This window comes from Cydia amplana, chromosome 14, assembly GCF_948474715.1.
Source record: "Cydia amplana chromosome 14, ilCydAmpl1.1, whole genome shotgun sequence".
NCBI classification, from domain to species: Eukaryota; Metazoa; Arthropoda; class Insecta; order Lepidoptera; family Tortricidae; genus Cydia; species Cydia amplana.
The window spans coordinates 2,278,982-2,299,220 of record NC_086082.1 but is presented as its reverse complement, the minus strand read 5'-3'; the positions used below and the strand labels follow the sequence as shown (position 1 = coordinate 2,299,220).

Here is a 20,239-nt window from a genome sequence, read left to right as displayed (position 1 = left end):
TTGTTAAGAGTGGCATTTTCGCACATAGAATGAATTGGTGCAAAGCAGAAAGCCGTGTAGGTATAAAGGGTAGTTTTAAAAATGGTGCCACTTTAGGCCCCTTATATAGGGCCCTTAGGGTCCAGTACAATAATGCGTTCCGGGTGCTGATGGGGCTGCCTCGTTTTTGTAGCGCATCAGGGATGTTCGCGACGGCGCGCGTGGATTGTTTCTATACTACCATGCGTGCGCGCGCAGCATCCCTGGTGCGCCGTGTGCGAGGCAGTCCCAACACCATCCTACGAATGATAGCGGACAGGGTTGACCGTCCCTACTTGTCGCACTGTGAGGGATTGCATTCCCCCATCAGTGTACTGTTGTTTTAAATGTTTAAATACCTACTAACCCCCTAGCTTGTAAGCTCTTCTAATAAAAATGTGTCCATGTATTACACGAAATAAAAATATATTCATTCATTCATTCATTTATCAATCATGCTTTAACATGTCACATTTCTAGCAGTTTTACGAGCAATGCTAGGGGCCAGTTTCTCAAAAGCTTGTAACTTTTAATACAAGCGGATGTCACTTTTTGACAGCTTGTGTTAGAAAGGGACTTCCACTTGTATTACAAGTTACAAGCTTTTGATAAACAGGGCACAGGTCTCCAAAATATAAGAATAATTCCTTCACCTTCCCCGTAAATTACTCGCAATATGTGTCCGCCTCACTAATGGTCTATTGAAAGAAAACTTTTGCCAACAACTTTAGTTTGGAAACACGGATTAGCTAGACTTCCTTACTTTGCTACCTTTTCTATATTTACGAACAGGTAAATAATATATCTGTGTCAGAGATGTATCACAATTTTATTGAAGAAGAAGTTGAAAAGTTCCTGTTAATATTTTTAGTTTTTCTTTTCATCTGTCCAGGACCTGATTGAAGAAGTACCTACTCGTTGGGCATGAGATCGTGGTTGACGATCGCTGTTAGCAGCGACAGTATGACTCAACAGTCTCAACACTTGCCTGTAGTAGTTGAGCACCTGCGCGAACACGCCAGGATGCCGGTCGAAGAAGTACTCGTTCAGCACGGGGTCGTAGTTGGCTAGCGCCTCCGTCAGCCGCGACAAACGCGTGGCTGGGATCTTTTTCAATGTCGCTTTGTAGGTCTCGTATCTGCGAAAAAAGTTTGTTTACGTTAATCTTTAGCAAAGAAAACATTTCGCGGTTATTTCATTTAAAACATCATAATAACAGAGATTAGATAACAAAATAAATCAAAAATCAGGTCAGTTTACTCATTCTAAAGATACAATGCCTATCAATTTATATAGAAACCTTTTTAATTACAATTTAATTTTCTGCTAAAGTTGTTATAAGCCTTATGAATAGCGGTTTACGATCACTAACAATTAATATTAATTCTCCACAATCTCCGACTCGGGAGCCCTTCCGAAAAGGGTAAAATATTAGTTATTTGCCGTTTCATTTTATCTAAGTAGCACCCAAAATATTATCATTGTCGTCTTATGTCACTGTCAATATCCTCATCTTTCTAATGCTTTGTATTACTGGCATTTCGGCAAGGTTAAACCTGGAGTTACCATGGTTACCAGTACAATTTGACACTAGGTTAACGGTTTAACTGGTTAGCCCCCGGTTATTGGGATGGTGCAAGTAGCACTAAGAAATCCTTGGATCCGCTCAGCAATCTAATCGCAAGAATTAGCTCAGGCACTAATTTTGTAGCGTCTATGTCGTCCAAAACGTTAACCGGGTAGGTAAGGCTTGGTTATTGGTCCTTCGAACCAGAATGGGCTGAAGGCTGTTGTGGCTATAAAATTATTGCGTAGGTGGAAACAAATAAATGTTCATTTTATGGATCGTCAGCAAATGTCGGTTAATTGGTATCTGGGCTACGGATGAGTAGCTAGGTCACTTTGAGCGGGCAAGTTTTTTAAATAAATATTATAAAACAGCGCTGGTGGCCTAGAGGTAAGAGCGTGCGACTTGCAATCCGGAGGTGGCGGGTTGAAACCCCGGCTCGTACCAATGAGTTTTCCGGAACTTATGTAGGTACGAAATGTCATTTGATATTTACCAGTCACTTTTCGGTGAACGAAAACATCGTGAGGAAACCGGACTAATCCCAATAAGGGCTTAACAACATCATTAGGCTCAACTTTGAATTCTGTATGATGTCTTTTTCTCTTGCTCCACGGCCCCGAAATCACCCTAACCCTGTATAATATTTTGTATTTACTCAAAGGTTTCTTGGATAAGTGACTTTCAAGAGTGGTCCAATAAAAGTACAACACAACACAACTCACTCACTCACTTTACAATCACAACTTTCATAAAAGTGCTATCAAAAGTTAGAAAGTAGGAAATGGAAACGGCAGTTGAAAAGGAATCGATTCGATTTGTGGACCCAACAATACTATCAAGAACATACCTACTCTGAAAGAGTCCAGAACTATCAAGAAAATATTTCGAATGCCAAAATAATACACTACAAAAGCCATGTAAATAGAATACCTACACTATAAGCTCAACGAGGGTGCGGCTCAACTATGTATTATAGGGTCGGCAATAACACCTCTGGAGTTGCAGGCGTCTATATAATATTAGGCTTCGGAGACTGCTTACCATCAGGGGTAAGCTTGTTTGCCACCGATGTGGTATAGAAATCTTCTTTTCAAATTATTTCGAGAAGAGGATAATATGACAAAGTTTCTCATAAGCCCGTTTTTACAACAGTAATAAACATGAAGTTATGGAATTATATACTATTAAATCAATTGTTCTTACTGGCCCAATAAGTACCGAGTCATTGGATTTACATGTTACATTTAGGTATCTACATGTGTAAACCAAATAATAATAATAGGCCTTTTCATCTGTGTCAGATTTTTTAAGCAGCACTTGCGACACTTGCGTTCGTGGCTGTATAGTCCTATGCGAGAGAGGATCCCACGTCCACACACACGGCAGGTGTATACTCCCCCAGATGGGCAGTTGGAGGCCTGCTCGTGGTGCCTCATGCGTTTCTCATTTAAACAGGTAAACCACGCATCGTCGTGCTTGGATTGACCATCATGAATAGCGCGACGCCACATGGGTCGGTCTTCGGCCATTTTCTGCCATTGGGTGCATGGGATGTTAAAGGCAGCCATATCACGTTTGGCGCAATATTTAAAGCGCAGCATTGGCCGCCCTACCGATCTTTTTGCGTCTGCAACCTCTCCTAGCAGGATTTGATGTGTAAACCACATTTGAAAAAAAAAAACTTGTTTTTAACCGACCGACCGGGACATGTTTAGTACTTACGCCAAAAGGCAAAACATATAGTGATACCAAATTTATATTTTTTTACACCACTGTACTCGTAACAGTTTTACCTATGTTTTACAAATAATCACTTTGACTTTGACTTCAAAAAAAGGAGGTTGTCAGTTTGACCCGTATGTTTGTATGTCGGTATGTATACGTATGTTTGTCCGCGATTATCTCGCGTTTGGCTGAACCGATTTTGATGCGGTTTTCAGAAAAGGGTTTGTGCACAAACTACACTGCCTCCTAATAATAGTGCTAGCGCGAGCTACGTGCTACGAGCGTAGCCGATAACACGGAAATACCGTATTTAGCAAAAAGCGCCTACGAATAGGAAATCCACCACCTAGCGGGTCGCTCGCAGTAAAAGTGTTAAATAATAAACAAGGCGGCTAATTTTGTTGTGTATAGTTTTATCCTGAATTAAAGGATGACTCACGGTAGACCGGGTCGGGGCCGGGCCGGAGCTTCCGGCGCTTCGTTTTCTTTCGAGGCGTCCGACATGTCATTTTCTATGACGGCTGATAGTTGATCACGTGGTTTACGAAGCATTGGAAGGTCCGGCCCGGGCTCGGCCCGGTCTAGCGTGAGTCATACTTAACCCTTCGTCTCCGAAAATCATCCCTTAAGTCGAAGTTTGTTAAGAAGTATAATCATACATATAAGTAAGTACCTATAGTATAAGTACTTAAAACAAAGTCGCTTCCCGCTGTCTGTCCCTATGTATGCTTAGGTCTTTAAAACTACGCAACGGATTTTGATACCGTTTTTTTTAATAGATAGAATGTTTCAAAAGGAAGGTTTATGTATAATTTGTTAACCCGCGCGAAGCCGAGGCGGCGCTAGTTAATTATAAATTAATATTTATTTAGCCCCCGAATTCCTCTGCGTATAACTTGTTAATCGTACTAAGCTCTGGTCTCCCAGCTGTAATTTATGATACAAGTTAGTTTCTTTAAACTACGTACTGTAGGAAAGCAAATCGGTTTTTAGGGCTTTAAAAACCAATAACTTGGAACAATGGAGACAACAGTTTTAGTCTGGTTGGCTGAATAGTTAGGTAATTATTATTGTCAGCGACATTTTATGTAATTATTACTGATAAGTTAAAATAATTTTAAGTTAGCTACTTAATAGAATAAAACTGAATTAGGTATGGTATATATGGCTTTACAGGGTATCATAAACTGACTTTATTTATCGTTGCACCTTATTATGTACAGACAACGCATTGATGAATCAAAACATGCCAGCAATCTGGACCTCAACCATCTCAACCCACCTGATGCCACCAACGTTCAAAATTATCCGATTCTCGCCATCCATGGCGGTTCACGCGCACAAACACATAACAATCACAACACGTTTCACAGCCTCACTACGTCACTAAACTTACCAATAGGTCAACCTTCTGAGGCGCCTGGTTGTTATGGTCAACCAAAGAGAGACTTAGTTGCATGAAGCTGTAGCTGTAAAGTGTAACTTATAAACTAGTTTTAGCCCTGCTAGAAAATGACCGCGTTTACCAAACACCTCAGATAAAGTAAACCTATAGTACCTTAAGCTCACGACACTCGCGGATGTCGATCGGAGTTCGCGAACGCGTCGCGACGCGACCGCCGACTTGGGCGGGCGGTTTGGCACTGATCCGGGATCCCCCCACCTGGGTGCACTGCGGTCTGCGCCTTGGGTGTCTATTTGACATGTCTGGCGGTAAACTAACAAAAGTTAAGGTTTGGTTAGTGGGTAAGCAAGTTAAGGTACCTACAGCATCAATAGAGGATCAACGCGCGGACGATTTTCTGTTCTCCGTGCGGAAAGTGTCAACTTTCGGCACGCTGCGTTAAACGTAGTTGCAGCCAGGGCTCGGAACCGGTTTTTTTTTAAACCCAAAATAGCCCAATATTTTGAATTATTTAATGCTCTTTATGTAGGACTGAATCATGTATTTAGGTAACAACTTCGTATTACCTTTTGGCCTTTCTACCGGTCTGGCCTAGTCGTGACCCTGCCTATCCTCCTAAGTTTTGATGTATTTTTAAAAGGACAAAATAATCAAATAGAATTTTGAACTATAATGGAATAAAGCAGTGATTCCCAAAGTTGACTGGTATCCGACCACCTAACAAAAACTGCCAAACCCATCTCTTGGACGTCTTAAAAAGGGGAAAAATATAAATGGCAACATTCAGAAGGCCTAGTATAGTTTCAGGACCCACTTAATATTTTCTCGCTACCCACCAATGGGTTTAGTTACCCACAGTTTTTGAAATTATAAAGGAGTTTTAAGAGCAATTGCAAAACTGCAATAATAACTCTGGGATTTGGGAGGATATTTCCATCATATTATAATTCATACAGGTATGGATTATCTTAAGGTGCTGTAGGTTGAGAGAGCGGAAGTTTTGAAAAATCGTAGGTACTTACCACTTTTTAGGGTTCCGTATCCAAAGGGTAAAAACGGGACCCTATTACTAAGACTCCGCTGTCTGTCCGTCCGTCCGTCCGTCTGTCACCAGGCTGTACTTATCTCACGAACCGTGATAGCTAGACAGTTGAAATTTTCACAGATGATGTATTTCTGTTGCCGCTATAACAACAAATACTAAAAACAGAATAAAATAATAAGTGGGGCTCCCATACAACAAACGTGATTTTTGACCGAAGTTAAGCAACGTCGGGCGGGGTCAGTAGGTACTTGGATGGGTGACCGTTTTTTTGCTTGTTTTGCTCTATTTTTTGTTGATGGTGCGGAACCCTCCGTGCGCGAGCTCCGACTCGCACTTGGCCGGATCTTGCGGATTTTCTCTAGGGACGTCAGCGATTCGAATTCTGTTTCTTTTTTACTTTGGCTCGATAAGAAAAAATCACGACCACAAATGCACTTTAAAAATTCGTAACAATTTAATGCACAAAAGGTAATAGTATTTTATGCAACCGTTGTTTAAGAGAGGTCGAAAAAGGCGAGTGGCGTGAGTAACAATTTGAGACGAAACCGAAAATTGTTAATAAAGACGCCACGAGTATTTTTTGACTCGGTTAAACAACGTTGCATACAATAATTTTTCTACGACCAAGCACTTACTTTGAAATAAAATTGAAATTTAACAAATATTTTTAATTCAAGAAGTAGCAAAAATGGAGGGTAGGTACGGGCGGGAAAAGAATGAATGAATGAAATAAATAAATAAATGTCTATGGTTTACTTATTTGTCAGAGATGACATATAAAATAAGGTTGGCAACACTGTATTTCATTCAATATTTTTTAAGTGGTTATTACACGAAGTATCGTAAAATCGCCAAAAAGATACTGCGTGTATGCACAAATTCTTTTTTGGGGAATAGACTAAAGACTTGTAGGTAGGGTTTTAAAGGTGTGTGCACGACTCTTTAAATGACAAATAAAAGTACGGGAGTAGAAAAATTATGAATGCTGCTCCTAAAAATGCGCATTTTTATTTTTGAGGGAACTCAGCGATGACATTCCCTTTTTTTAAACTTACAATAATGAGAAAGAAGAACACGAAACTATGGGGCCTTAAGGGCCTGGCAAACCTACATTGGAATATACAATACAATACAAAACTCTTTATTGCACACCTCACATACACGTAGTTTACAATAAATGTACAATAACATAAACAAAGACAATAGAGGTAACAACAGGCGGTCTTATATTTATTTATTTAAAAACTTATCATTCGACAATGACACACATACGTTTTCTCATATATCCAGGTGCAAAAGATTATCTCTAGATAACATTACGACACTTCACTTTATCACCTATAAGAGGAAATATCTGACATCCGAAATTCGATAAAACACGATAAAGATTATCTCATCTCTATCACGTTGTCTTAAAGACCATTTTGCAATGGCCTTTTGTACGGTCGAGTTAACAAACATCTATACAAACCAGCTTTCCAGAAATATATTTACACGTCATTATTTATCAGTGTTTGAAAGGCGTGTAAATATATTTATGGAACGTTAGCTTGTACAGATGTTTGTGAACTTGATTGTAGAGTGTAAATCGTTCATCTTAAAAGAATGTCAGTATTGTTTTATTGTTTGTCGCAATATGTTGGGGAGAATCATTCTGGTGGTTTTGGCTGTGGGTAGTTTGGGTGTGACGTCACTGCCTCAGACGTATGAGACGAAGAATTTCAAAGTTGGGATTGAATATGATCGTAAGTACTTACTACATAGCTAAAAATTTAATTTACTAAGAACATATATATACCTACAGGGTGCCATTTGAGTCGTGATCAGTAATATGTTTTTCTAACACCATAAACAACGAGCAATTTAATGCCTCTACTCTTACTAAAATCAGACAAGTTTTTTTTTGTTAATTTTTTGTCATTTATTTTACGTTTACAAGTGGCAATGTGGTATTTAAACAGCTTTGTAGAATATTTCAAATGAAAAATTTAGTAAATTTTATATCTAACTGGGACAAATGACAAAATTGATGTCAATGACAGTTCCGATTCAAAGAGGCGATTCAATTTACTAATTTAATTATCTCAATAAGCCGTTGTTATATCCTAAATCCACTTATATAAGTAAAATAAATGACAAAAAATAAACAGAAAATAAAAAAAATCTTGTCTGATTTTAGTAAGAGTAGGGGCATTAAATTGCTCGTTGTTTATGGAGTTAGAAAAACATATTTCTGATCACGACTCAAATGGCACCCTGTATATACAGGGTGGTCCAAACCTCGACGTCCAATATTTTTTTTTAGATCCCTCACATCGTGGGCTATCAGAATATACCCCATGTATGTTAGCCGATTTTTCATAGTTTCCGAGTTATGAATTACAATACAATACTCATTATTGCACACCTCACAAAACTCGTAGTTTACAATAAATGTACAGTAACATAAACAAAGACAATAGAAGAATTTTTGAACTTTTAATTTTTTTAAGAAATTCCGGGATGAACCCGACTACGTAAGCTTTTTCAAAAGTAAATCCCTCTACTTTTTTTAAAGATGATTAAAAATATAGTCAAGGCATAATTTAGCCGTCATAAAAACCAATCAAATTATAACACCTCATTCACCAAAATCGGCTCAATACAGTGGAATATACTACAAAAACATACCTACCCTGACACATATGTACATAAGTTAATACCAAAATGGGTAGGTACGAGTACATACACAGCCTGCTAAAGTTTTTAAACTTATAAGTTATGTTATAATAAATAACCCTTTCCGTCGTTGGGTGAAATAAACGCTAAATAGACGAAAAAAAGCGGCCAAGTGCGAGTCGGACTCGCCCATGAAGGGTTCCGTATTTAGGCGATTTAAGACGTATAAAAAAAAACTACTTACTAGATCTCGTTCAAACCAATTTTCGGTGGAAGTTTACATGGTAATGTACATCATATATTTTTTTTAGTTTTATCATTCTCTTATTTTAGAAGTTACAGGGGGGGGGACACACATTTTACCACTTTGGAAGTGTCTCTCGCGCAAACTATTCAGTTTAGAAAAAAATGATATTAGAAACCTCAATATCATTTTTGAAGACCTATCCATAGATACCCCACACGCATAGGTTTGATGAAAAAAAATTTTTTGAGTTTCAGTTTGAAGTATGGGGAACCCCAAAAATTTATTGTTTTTTTTCTATTTTTGTGTGAAAATCTTAATGCGGTTCACAGAATACATCTACTTACCAAGTTTCAACAGTATAGTTCTTATAGTTTCGGAGAAAAGTGGCTGTGACATACGGACGGACAGACAGACGGACAGACGGACAGACGGACAGACAGACAGACATGACGAATCTATAAGGGTTCCGTTTTTTGCCATTTGGCTACGGAACCCTAAAAACATGCGTTATTATTACGGCACATGCTCAAGCATACAAAAATAAATAAAATAATCATCCCATAAATTGTAAGTAGGTACCTAACTCGCTTAAAATTAACTATAAGTACCCCTAGTGTAAACATTCGATAGCGTGAGTCTCATTTTGTATGGGATTTCGAGTTTCCAAAAAGTTCCGCTTCGTGCGTTGTTCAAAATCCCATATAAAATGACTTAAAAAAAATGACTGACTGTACGGCTACCATCATATCAGTTTGGCACTGACATAAACGCCGTCGAGAACGTAATTTACTTTCTATACATCTCGCTCGTACTCGCATATTAGTGCAAACGAGATGTACCTATAGAGAATAGAGAGTAAATTACGTTCTCGATACCGTAAATGTCAGTTTTGACACTGTCAGTGACTCATGGTACGGGCTCTGACTGACTGATAGACTGATTAACGCAAACCGTACGTCACGTCACGCTATCGAGTATGAAGATTCAACTATTACCTCATATTTCCAGATTCTCTGCCAATGGTCGGCGGGTCCGACCGGTACCGCCATCGTAACAATTACGACCCATTCTTCGTCACCGTCACCGCCACCGCTAAGGTAATTATTATATTATTACCTTTAACGTTTCATAATCATTCTCCATTAATAATAAATCATTTCTGATGGGTATCAATATATTTTGCGCACTTGAAAAAATTCTAATATACTTAATAATAATTGTGTTTTATTTAGAACTAGCGACCCGCCCCGGCTTCGCACGGTTAACAAATTATTACATACTTAAACCTTTCTCTTGAATCACTCTATCTGTTATAAATCGGCAAAACGTAGTTTTAAAGATCTAAGCATAGGTACATAGAGACAGACAGACAGCGGGAAGCGACTTTGTTTTATCATTTAGGTATGCTATGTTGATTTATAGATTTAATTATTTTGAAGCGAATGCTTAGGATGCGAATGATGCGATGTTTATAAAGGCATTTAGTATAAGAATGAGTATGACTTTAATTTTAATGTTAAATATCGACTCCATGGCTCAGTATAATCTTACCATACGATGAATACTTCGATTCCTACTAATAAGTAGGTACCTACTACAGGGTTTTATGCTGAAAAGTCAAATCGCACTTCTCTGTTTATTTCTTACAGTTCTCCGTTCTCTTTCAGAAAAACTACGTAATATCCTACCTGGAAGTATCCGCCACAGTGGACGCATTAGGCGAAGTGGATTTCTGCGTCACATCGGGTTCCACGGGTTCCCGAAGTATGGTGTTCCGCCTGGCGTCGAACCATTCGGAGTTCCTGTCTTATTCGTACTTGGCGTACGGGATACGGGAGGACGAGTACAAAAAGGTGACGGCTGTGTCGTGTGGCGGGTGCTAGGTTAGTTGTAACTTGTAGACATAATAATTAATACCTATATTTAAATAAAAAATACTATTTTTTTTATTCAGCAGGCAGAAATAATCAAAATTATAGAAATGAATCGCTACGTTGAAAAGCCCACCACTTTTCCACTTATTTTAATCTTTTTGAATCTGGAAATATCGGGTAGTAGGCCGGATAAAATTCCGCACTAAAATATGTCTACATACAATATAAAATATGTCTTACATTAGCAACAGTAGGCTTGTAACATTTGATTAGTTTTAGTGTCTTTATAGGGCTAATAGATATCTAAAAATAGGATTAATCGACGACCACCGAATTATTCATCAATTGTACTGTAGATACTAGTTGATTCTAGTATGCTTTAGCCGAATGCAAAATACTACAGGGTCCAGAAATATGGTGTTATAAGGCGAAATAGATTGACTTCGGTCAGAAATTTAAAATTAGGCTATCGCTAAGTCAAAAAACTGCAATGCAGCTGCAATCTCACAACGCCACAGGGTTCCCGAAGTATGGTGTTCCGCCTGGCGTCGAACCATTCGGAGTTCCTGTCTTATTCGTACTTGGCGTACGGGATACTGGAGGAAGAGTACAAAAAGGTGACGGCTGTGTCGTGTGGCGGGTGCTAGGTTAGTTGTAACTTGTAGACATAATACCTATATTTAAATAAAAAATGGGATTTATAGCCATAAAGCTGATTATTTTTGACTGGTATTGATACTACTTGGCTTGGCACCGACTTCAAACATATTGGTTGGTAGACTTCAAAAAGGATAATATTTTATTTCATCCTTTTTGAAGTCGGTTTTATTTTGTGTAAAAAGTTTTTATTTTTGCATTTTTACTTTCAATTGGTGAGTGAAAAATCAATCATCCCCTATTTTCCTACCCTTAAGGTTGGATTTTTTTTTCCAAATTTATATGGGACCAACTTCGGGGTATACCCTTTCCAATAAAAAAATAATTATCAAAATCGAACTACTCTGTAAAAAGATATGTATGCGTGGTCATACATAAAAAAAAATATATACGAGTCGACTTGAGAACCTCCTCCGTTTTTTTCATCGGTTAAACATACTTATTTTTTGATTCAGCAGGCAGAAATAAAATTATAGAAAAGAGTCGCTATGTTGAAAAGCCCACCAATTTTCCACTTATTTTTAATCTGTAAATATCGGGTAGTAGGCAGGATTAAATTCCGCAATGAAATATATGTACATACAATATACAATATGTCTTGCATTAGCAACAGTAGGCTTGTAAGTTAGAACATTTGATTAGTTTTAGTGTCTTTATAGGGCTAATAGATATCTAATAGGATTAACCGACGCCCGCCGAATCATTCATCGATTAGACTGTAGATTCTAGTATGCTTTAGTTAGCCCCATGCAAAGTACTACAGGGTCCAGAAATATGGTGTTATAAGGCGAAATAGATTGACTTCGGTCAGAAATTTAGAATGAGGCTATCGCTAAGTCAAGATTCTGCAATGCAGCTGCAATCTCACATCGCCACAGGGTCCAGAAGCAAGGTCCGACTGGCGTCAAACCATTCGGAGTTCCTGTCTTAGGGCCCGATTCGGATTTTGAAATAGATATCTTTTAGACATCACCAAGATACGATAACGATATGTTTATGATCTAACCTGTCAAATTTGACATTTGCGCGATTCTGGAGATACTCTTGAACGATTTCGATATTACTTAGAGATCCAATTCACATCTAATAGATATCTAACTCTATCTACTCTTAACGTAAAAATGAGATTGGTTGCCCGAATTGCGCTGCAAAAGAGAACTAGTTGAACTCTAAACTATAACGTATCTACAATGGATCTAGTACGTGTCGTCTCTTGTGAATATCTTGAAGTTCGAATACGGCAGTTATTCGTACTTGGCGTACGGGATACGGTTGGACGAATACATAAAGGTGACGGCTGTGTCGTGTGGCGGGTGCTAGGTTAGTTAGTTAGTTTCGTTTTTGAATAAAAAGAAATACAAACATGTTTGATTCAGAAAGCAGAAATGACTAAAAAGAAACGTCGTATGACATTAAAACAACCGCACTTCTTTCTAGAGATTTTTGTGCCAAAAAAGTCATTAAACCGACCAAGAGCATGTCGAACCATTTTGTAGTGAGATAACCTACCACAGGAGTCACCAATTAGTTTTTTCAGGCGTCCGGTTCTTAAAATAAAATGACCATTGCGGTCCATTCCTCCTTGGGTTTATTAAATAAGCAAAAAAATTAAATAGGTTGGCGGTCCGGATGCGGATCGCGGTCCGCCATTTGGTGACCTCTGCCCTACCACAATAAGCTGCTTTGAACGGGTGAATGTGAATACTAAGAGTACCTGGTCTACTGTAAAGCATTTTGCTATACATATTTTTTATATAACAAGTTTGTCAACAGGGCCATCTATGATGACATACGTGTACTAAATACAAACTCAAGTTACGTGCATGAAAGCTTGGTCAGCGATAACTGAAAGTCAGCCTATTGGCATTATAATTCAAAGCGTAGTCGATAGATGGCGGTTATTATCTTAACGTAGGTTTCATTCTTTATTTTGCCAACAGATGGCAGTATAAGGTACGGTTAGAAATAACCAGGAATCAAGTTAAATTATTTTTTTCGTTTAAAATCGTCTTTAATTTCGTTTGGAAGAAACTCTTGCGGCAAGCCCTTCTTCTTATTTTACTTAGGTACTTATCGTTTATTCAATTAACTTGATAAAGTTCTAGGTATGTAATTATTTTTGAAATTTGAAATATTATCTACATTCCCTCATGTAGGTAGGTACAATCACTAAAAGAGTGCAATTACTTAGTTCCATTGAAACTAACCTTACATAAATATTGAAATATTTAATATAGTAAAACTTAAAACAGGGTCAGATATTTACGAAAGTGACCAAAGGAAGTATTCGATAAAATAACACACATAGGTACCTACATTGTGTTAGGCTCATTAGATAAGGTCTTTAGAATTAGGTATAATATATAGGTACCTACTTGATAGATATAAACTATGCAAAGGAGATGAAGTACAGTCAGCAGTAATTGAAAAGCAAAAATATTTTTGGCAGTAACTTGTTCTTGTTGTTATTGTTGTTGTTGTAGGAAATACCAAAATATTTTAATAAGCTCGTTATAATAACTAGATTTTTTTGTTACAGATGGCTAATATCATAACACTACCAATGATAAACACCTCTTCGATCAAGTGCGAACATAGTATTTTATTATTATTTTATATATTATTCCAGTTATGTTTAATTAGATGAAAGTATTCCATATTTCTGTATAGTATTTAAGTATTCCTATTTTCTATTTTAAGCAAATAAAATTAGTAAAAATGTTTTTGAAGTATTTATTTTCATTGTTCTGTTACAGGTATAAAATAATAAGATTATCATCAAAACTTTTGAACACAAACTAGAATAATCCTTTGCCATCGTATTTGCTCAGAAACTTTCGTATTTGTCATGCAACTTCAGTCAACCTCAGTACTTTTTGTACTGAAAGTGACTGAAATATGACACGTTCGTGCGTTTCCGTGAAAATACGATGGTAAGGGATTATTCACTAAATATATCCTGTAAATTAAACTAGACATCTGATTTATTAGCAATAGCTTAACATAACTATGTCACCGACACCCCGCCATTTTTTTTTACTTAAGAGTCTTATATCAATAATACAACGTTTGTCTATGGATCCTTTTCACAAAGAGATGGTCACAATCTAATTAAAACGATGAGTGAATCCTTTACACACTTATATATTATACTTAGGTACATGTGAAATTCTTAAATACATCTACGGTTTGGACAAAGTCATAATTTTACTAATAATATCCATGTACTGCTTGAGCGCCCCATCGGTGCTGTTGCCATTTCCACACTTGTCCACACTGACGCAATCCCCAAAACCGTCGCGGAGCAGACCGGGTGCGCACACGCAGCCGCCGGTGCACTTCTTACTGCAGATGGGGGTGGGGTCAGCGCAGGAGGGCTCGCAGCTGGCTAGGCATAGGTCGTAGACTTCGTTCTGGTTTAGACATAGCTCTGGAAGCAGATGGTAAGGTCAGTAGGGCAGCAGTATTGTCCGACAAGAAATTGTAGAAAAATATTAAGGGCGCCACTGACGTAACTGTCACATTTTTGACGTAAAATGCTTACACATAGCAACTCACCAAGAGGACCGCATTACAGGCTGAACCACTGTTTAGTCTCCGAGTCATTACAAGCTGTTACATTGTCTTACCAACAGAGGAACCTGGACATTTGTCCAACGTGACACATTTGTTCATCTTCTGATCCCTGACATAGGTACCTACTTGCAAAAGCAACCATACAAGCTAGACCACAGTTTAGTCTCCGAGTCATTACAAGACGTTGTGTCTACTTACCAACAGAGGAAACTGGACATTTGTCCAACGTGACACATTTACACGATTCCTGACTTAGAAGCACTCCATACTGCAAGCTAGACCATAGTTTTGTCTCCGAGTCATTACAAGCTGTGACACAGTCTAATACTTACCAACAAGGGAAACTGGACATTTGTCCAACGTGACACATTTGTTCGTCTTCTGATTCCTGACGTAACCAGACTTGCAGAAGCACCCCATACTGCAAGCCAGACCACAGTTCAAGGGTTCAGGATCGGTGCAGGTGCGCGCGCAGGCTGTACCGCAAGCGAGGAACTCTTCGTTGGCTGAGCAGATTGGGTTGGTTTCTGTGAGACATATAAAAATGTTGAAAAATGATTAATGGGTTAGCAGAGTTAGTGTGGAAATGGCAATGCTCAGTTTGCTATCCTCTAAGGCATACGCATGTTGATGTGGAGGTCAGATCTAAGAGTTGATTCCATGATATGGCAATCATTTTTATGAAATGATCGGTTGGTCATATCATGAAAATGGTCATACAAATTCACTCTGTGCAAATCAAAAATGCAGATTGTTAATGAAAATTCTGCTCCGTCCATACACAATGATGTCAGCTTACAACCCCTTGGGTCGCACGTGTGTTTGATTAGAAACTAAAATAGTACCTTTGTTACATACCTAGGGCAGTAATGTCATAATGTTCCTGGCCGTTTGTTTACTGGCCAGCAATTTTTCTGTCCGACGGAAACTGGCAAATTCGTTTATCGCAGCGGGCCGAAAGTTTACGCTTTCCGGCCGAACAACAGAAATAATATAAAACTTCCAAAATAAATAGGTACCTCCAATACACTCATCAGCGTTAACACACTCCCCAGTATCGTTCCTCAGGAAGCCAGACTTGCAGAAGCATCCCTCGATGCAGTCATCCGAACAGGTGACAGGAACCGGACCAGGGTTGGAGCAGTTGAAGGGGCAGGCGGTGCCACAGAGGAGGTACTCTTCGTTGGGAGGACATTCTTCTGAAATGGGATGTTTTGTTTGAGTAGGAGTAGAGAAAGCGGTAGACTGAGAACAAGTGGATGCGTTTCGTTCTACGAGGCTGTGCCGTACAGCTGCGATGTGGCCCACAAATGGACTCGCCGAAAGACCAGCGCTCTCGGGTCAGCATGGTAAACAATATGTAATTATGTATATTTTATACCTTATAATGTTACTTTTGTATGTACTTACACTAAGTTTATCACGAAAAATAAATGATTTATGTACAGTCAGCTGCAAAGATAAGTGACATGACCCCTAGTTGATAGTGACCCTGCCTATGAAGCCGATGGTCCTAGGTTGAAATACGGATACGGATATTTGTTCCGGGGTCTCAGGTGTTTTTAATTCCTTACTTCTCAATACGTTATTAACTACATACAAATAGATATAAATAACGTAATTTAATCTACAGCTAAGTTCAGCAAATGTTACAGGTGGTACCTTGTTAAATTAATTGAAAATGCTAAAAATCGAAAGGATGTCACTTATTTTTAAAAGTAACTTTGGCTTCCATCTATTGTAAGAAATGCCAAGTTTGATTTTAAAAGAGAAATCCACGACCTGTCATCGAAGTACAGTCTGGCGACCCCAAATATCTGAACACGCCTCTATTGCCAGGCCGTTAGAGTGCGTGTTCAGATATTCTGAACACCTTGGCCGCTCCGATATGTCTGATGGCGACTGTACCCACGTAGCTACTAAAGAATTTAACGATCTGTCATCAACCAGAAACTTCCACAGATACGAGGAAAAACAAATGGCCGCGAGAGAAAGATCCACCGAGCGTGAACACCAGACCAGAACTAATCAGCCAAAATGGTTTTTACTACTTAATTGAATTCTAATTGCATAATTGCTTTGAATCGAAGTTTATGATTGTCGATTGATTGCCGTGTTGTATCCGTTGTTTTCAAAATTAGTAACTAGCAGTATATTTGACTACTAGACTACTACCTACTTGTGAGATTCGTAACTTATGCATAATACAAATCAAATTTTGAAGAAAGTCTATGTGACGCCTGAGTTTCCTACACTCGGGATCAATGAAAACCGACTTTGCCATGAGAGATCCGTTTTCAATGCTTTTGAGTTTAGAATAGAAATTTTATGGTGCTGTAGTGTAAGCCTAAAATTATTTCTGGTAAAGATGTGGTTTATTTCTTTACTTGTGGGGTGTGCCTCAGGCGTCATGTTAAGTAAGTGCCTACCTTTAAGCTTTTACGTGAATGGGATTAAAACATACTATAATTATTCTTAGAAGTCATATTAGGTGATTTTTGACACGACCCCAAAATCACCCAGTACTCTATAAATGAAATATACCTACCCCATATACCCCTTGAAATAATTTCAGCACATGATTGCCCGTACGGCGAGAACTACAAATCGTGCATGTTCTACGAGGAGTACACTTGCTGGACAAGCAACGACCACAAAGTGAGGAGTAGAACACCAGCCAGGAGGCTCGACCACTGCTGGGGCGGCTGCGTTTGCAAGTAATTATTAAAGCTAGTGCTATCTCTGTCACACTTAACTGCAGAACTACAAATCGTGCATGTTCTACGAGGAGTACACTTGCTGGACGAGTAACGACCACAAAGTGAGGAGTAGGACTCCAGCCAGGAGGCTCGACCACTGCTGGGGCGGCTGCGTTTGCAAGTAATTATTAAAGCTAGTGCTATCTCTGTCACACTTAACTGCAGAACTACAAATCGTGCATGTTCTACAAGGAGTACACTTGCTGGACGAGCAACGACCACAAAGTGAGGAGTAGGACACCAGCCAGGAGGCTTGACCACTGCTGGGGCGGCTGCGTTTGCAAGTAATTATTAAAGCTAGTGCTATCTCTGTCACACTTAACTGCAGAACTACAAATCGTGCATGTTCTACGAGGAGTACACTTGCTGGACGAGTAACGACCACAAAGTGAGGAGTAGGACTCCAGCCAGGAGGCTCGACCACTGCTGGGGCGGCTGCGTTTGCAAGTAATTATTAAAGCTAGTGCTATCTCTGTCACTCTTAACTATAGAACTACAAATCATGCATGTTCTACGAGGAGTATACTTACTGGACGAGCAACGACCACAAAGTGAGGAGTAAGACTCTAGGCAGGAGGCTCGACCATTGCTGGGGCGCTGGGTTTGCAAGTACTAACATTCATTCATCGGCATCATTCATCAAACAATTGAATGAGGCCAATGCTGTTACAGAAATTATTAGCGTCGGGGCAGACAGAATATGTCACAAATACCATTTTGATAGTTGGAATTGGTATCGTCGTATAAAAAAACGCATTTAATCAATTTGGGAGACCGATATTCCAAGGGGTCTCTATTGCTGCCCAAAAAGTTTTAAGTCATAATGTATCGTTTGCCCGCATTTTCGTTAGTCGTAATTCATTTGGTTCCGAAACGCGTCACTTTTCAGGATTGCCATAAAACAAACCTAACCTATCTATAGGATAACCTTACGGAAATCCTGTTAACGGTTTCAGTATTATGACAAACAATAGGTACATTATGGCTTAAAACTTTTTGGGAAACAAAGGAACCCCTTCCATAAGTACTCCCCATGAAGAGTTTTGTACGGAGTTTAGAAAATTTACAACACGTATTTGTTTTCAGGCATGAAACGGTACGTGCGTATCCTGACGGACCGTGTGTGGCGGCATACAGCTGCAGAGACCAATACTTCATGAAAACCCTGGCGAAGTTGCCCATGGACTTTGTTTATTTTAGATAAAATAAAATAAATATCTTGTTAAAATATATATAGATACATATTTACTGCAGTTAAAATATATATATATAGATAGGTACATATTATTTAGTGAAATGGGGAATTCACTAGGGATATGAGTGCCAATTTATAAAGATAAAGATAGTTTATTAATCAAGTAGACATATTCCGCATATTACAATGCGCTTATGAATCACTGTGACAAGGTGCGCAATGGGTCGGAAATTAAATTCTTTGACTATACTACATTCTCCAGTACGTATAGATAATCAATATTTGGATTCTGACATAAACAGTAAACAAAAATCAAAAACAAATCAAGCAAAATTATAAAAAAAAACATACAGGGTGTTTCATGTAACAGGAGCAATAAATTAAACTGTAGGCTGTACTCCTCAAACTGACCAACATTTGTTCAGCAACTTTCGAAAATAACTCGTGTTTTGATTTTTATTACACTAAAGTTTATTCTAAGACGCAATGTACTGCAAATTTTGTTATGTTTTAAGCGTGACAAGCAACGTCAAACACACTGATGTCAGCGTACATTGAAGGCAATATTTATTATGTATGAAAAAGGGGAAGTCGAAAGGATTCATAATTTTTAAAAGTTGCTGAGCAAATGTTGGTCAGTTTGAGGAGTACAGCCTTTAGTTTAATTTATTGCTCCTGTTACAGGATGCACCCTGTATAATAAATAAAAGTTAATTACAATTTAACTTACCTTTGGCAATGTACACCCCTACTACTAGGGTCACCACACAACAGTAAATAAAAACAATATTTCCCGTGAATTTCGACATTTTTCAAAGCGACCAGTTTCAGTGATGTTCAGAGATAGAATAACAATCCGATTTTAATGAACTAGGCTGCGAAATGACCTTTTTCTGGTTGAACGGGCATCTGGTGTGTAAAAAATGTGACATCCTTGAATCGTCGGTGCGTTAATGTAGAGCAAGATTGAGCAATTTAATTGATAAAGTGTTTCGCAATGTATATTGTTTGTAAAAACTATAATAAACACTAACGGGGTGAATAGAACCAAATCTAAATAGTTTTTAACAATTACGTTATATAAATACTGATTGAAACACACAACCAAACCCATAGAAGGTAGGACCTTGAAATATGAAATATATTCTTCGGAAATAATAAAAACAACGGGTTGCACTCCGGGAGTGCCGACAGAAGTGAAAACTCAATGACTCAATGAGTCCTAAATGTCTGCAGCACTATGTATAATCATAGAGAAAAAAATACATAGAGTGCTCACTCCATACATCAGTTTTAGTACCAAAAAGACTATTAGCATCTAGCATCGAGTAGCGGAACTATCAGTACTGCTACTTGAAAATAGATGTAGCACCGACCGGAAAGTCTTATGCTGTTCAGATAAGCTTTTCCGGTCGGTGCTACATCTATTGTCAAGTAGCAGTACTGATAGTTCCGCTACTCGATGCTAGATGTAGACACTGAAATTAATAGTCTAACTGGTGTATGGAGT

At 38.5% G+C, this 20,239-nt stretch overlaps 4 protein-coding genes across 4 annotated transcripts in view; 2 read left to right on the top strand and 2 right to left on the bottom strand.

Annotated features, from left to right (window-relative positions):
- Nucleotides 1-4,718, bottom strand: part of LOC134653943 (potassium voltage-gated channel protein Shaw-like) — a 272,060-nt gene extending 267,342 nt beyond the window's left edge. Inside the window, exons 1-2 of the mRNA XM_063509313.1 lie at nt 4,596-4,718; nt 1,007-1,156 (exon numbers count right to left, since the gene is read on the bottom strand). Coding sequence (XP_063365383.1) covers nt 1,007-1,156; nt 4,596-4,639 — 194 coding nt within the window. The 5' untranslated portion in view covers nt 4,640-4,718. The remainder of the gene's footprint in view (nt 1-1,006; nt 1,157-4,595) is intronic.
- A 2,681-nt stretch (nt 4,719-7,399) lies between these two features.
- Nucleotides 7,400-13,966, top strand: LOC134654311 (uncharacterized). The gene is made up of 5 exons (XM_063509776.1): nt 7,400-7,508; nt 9,677-9,765; nt 10,336-10,521; nt 13,739-13,796; nt 13,956-13,966. Exons 1-5 carry the CDS (start codon nt 7,400-7,402, stop codon nt 13,964-13,966), a joined length of 453 nt encoding a protein of 150 aa, XP_063365846.1.
- A 415-nt stretch (nt 13,967-14,381) lies between these two features.
- Nucleotides 14,382-19,776, bottom strand: LOC134654310 (serine protease inhibitor swm-1-like). The gene is made up of 4 exons (XM_063509775.1): nt 19,460-19,776; nt 15,795-15,974; nt 15,108-15,302; nt 14,382-14,629 (listed from the first exon to the last, which is right to left on the bottom strand). The coding sequence occupies exons 1-4, from the start codon at nt 19,536-19,538 to the stop codon at nt 14,382-14,384; spliced, it is 702 nt and encodes a 233-aa protein (XP_063365845.1). The 5' UTR covers nt 19,539-19,776.
- LOC134653785 (uncharacterized) lies at nt 17,027-18,746 on the top strand. The gene is made up of 3 exons (XM_063509152.1): nt 17,027-17,192; nt 17,351-17,492; nt 18,621-18,746. The coding sequence occupies exons 1-3, from the start codon at nt 17,144-17,146 to the stop codon at nt 18,736-18,738; spliced, it is 309 nt and encodes a 102-aa protein (XP_063365222.1). The 5' UTR covers nt 17,027-17,143; the 3' UTR covers nt 18,739-18,746.
- Nucleotides 19,777-20,239: the final 463 nt, after the last annotated feature.

Excerpts from the sequence above, each read along its gene's own strand:
- LOC134654311 (XM_063509776.1), top strand. The coding sequence starts at position 7,400 with ATGTTGGGGAGAATCATTCTGGTGGTTTTGGCTGTGGGTAGTTTGGGT. Across the intron at positions 7,509-9,676 it reads AGTTGGGATTGAATATGATC|ATTCTCTGCCAATGGTCGGC; the intron begins GTAAGTACTTAC and ends TCATATTTCCAG. Across the intron at positions 9,766-10,335 it reads CCGTCACCGCCACCGCTAAG|AAAAACTACGTAATATCCTA; the intron begins GTAATTATTATA and ends GTTCTCTTTCAG.
- LOC134653785 (XM_063509152.1), top strand. The coding sequence starts at position 17,144 with ATGTGGTTTATTTCTTTACTTGTGGGGTGTGCCTCAGGCGTCATGTTA. Across the intron at positions 17,193-17,350 it reads TGCCTCAGGCGTCATGTTAA|CACATGATTGCCCGTACGGC; the intron begins GTAAGTGCCTAC and ends AAATAATTTCAG. Across the intron at positions 17,493-18,620 it reads TGGGGCGGCTGCGTTTGCAA|GCATGAAACGGTACGTGCGT; the intron begins GTAATTATTAAA and ends ATTTGTTTTCAG.
- LOC134654310 (XM_063509775.1), bottom strand. The coding sequence starts at position 19,538 with ATGTCGAAATTCACGGGAAATATTGTTTTTATTTACTGTTGTGTGGTG. Across the intron at positions 15,975-19,459 it reads AGGGGTGTACATTGCCAAAG|AAGAATGTCCTCCCAACGAA; the intron begins GTAAGTTAAATT and ends ATCCCATTTCAG. Across the intron at positions 15,303-15,794 it reads CGCTGATGAGTGTATTGGAG|AAACCAACCCAATCTGCTCA; the intron begins GTACCTATTTAT and ends TATGTCTCACAG.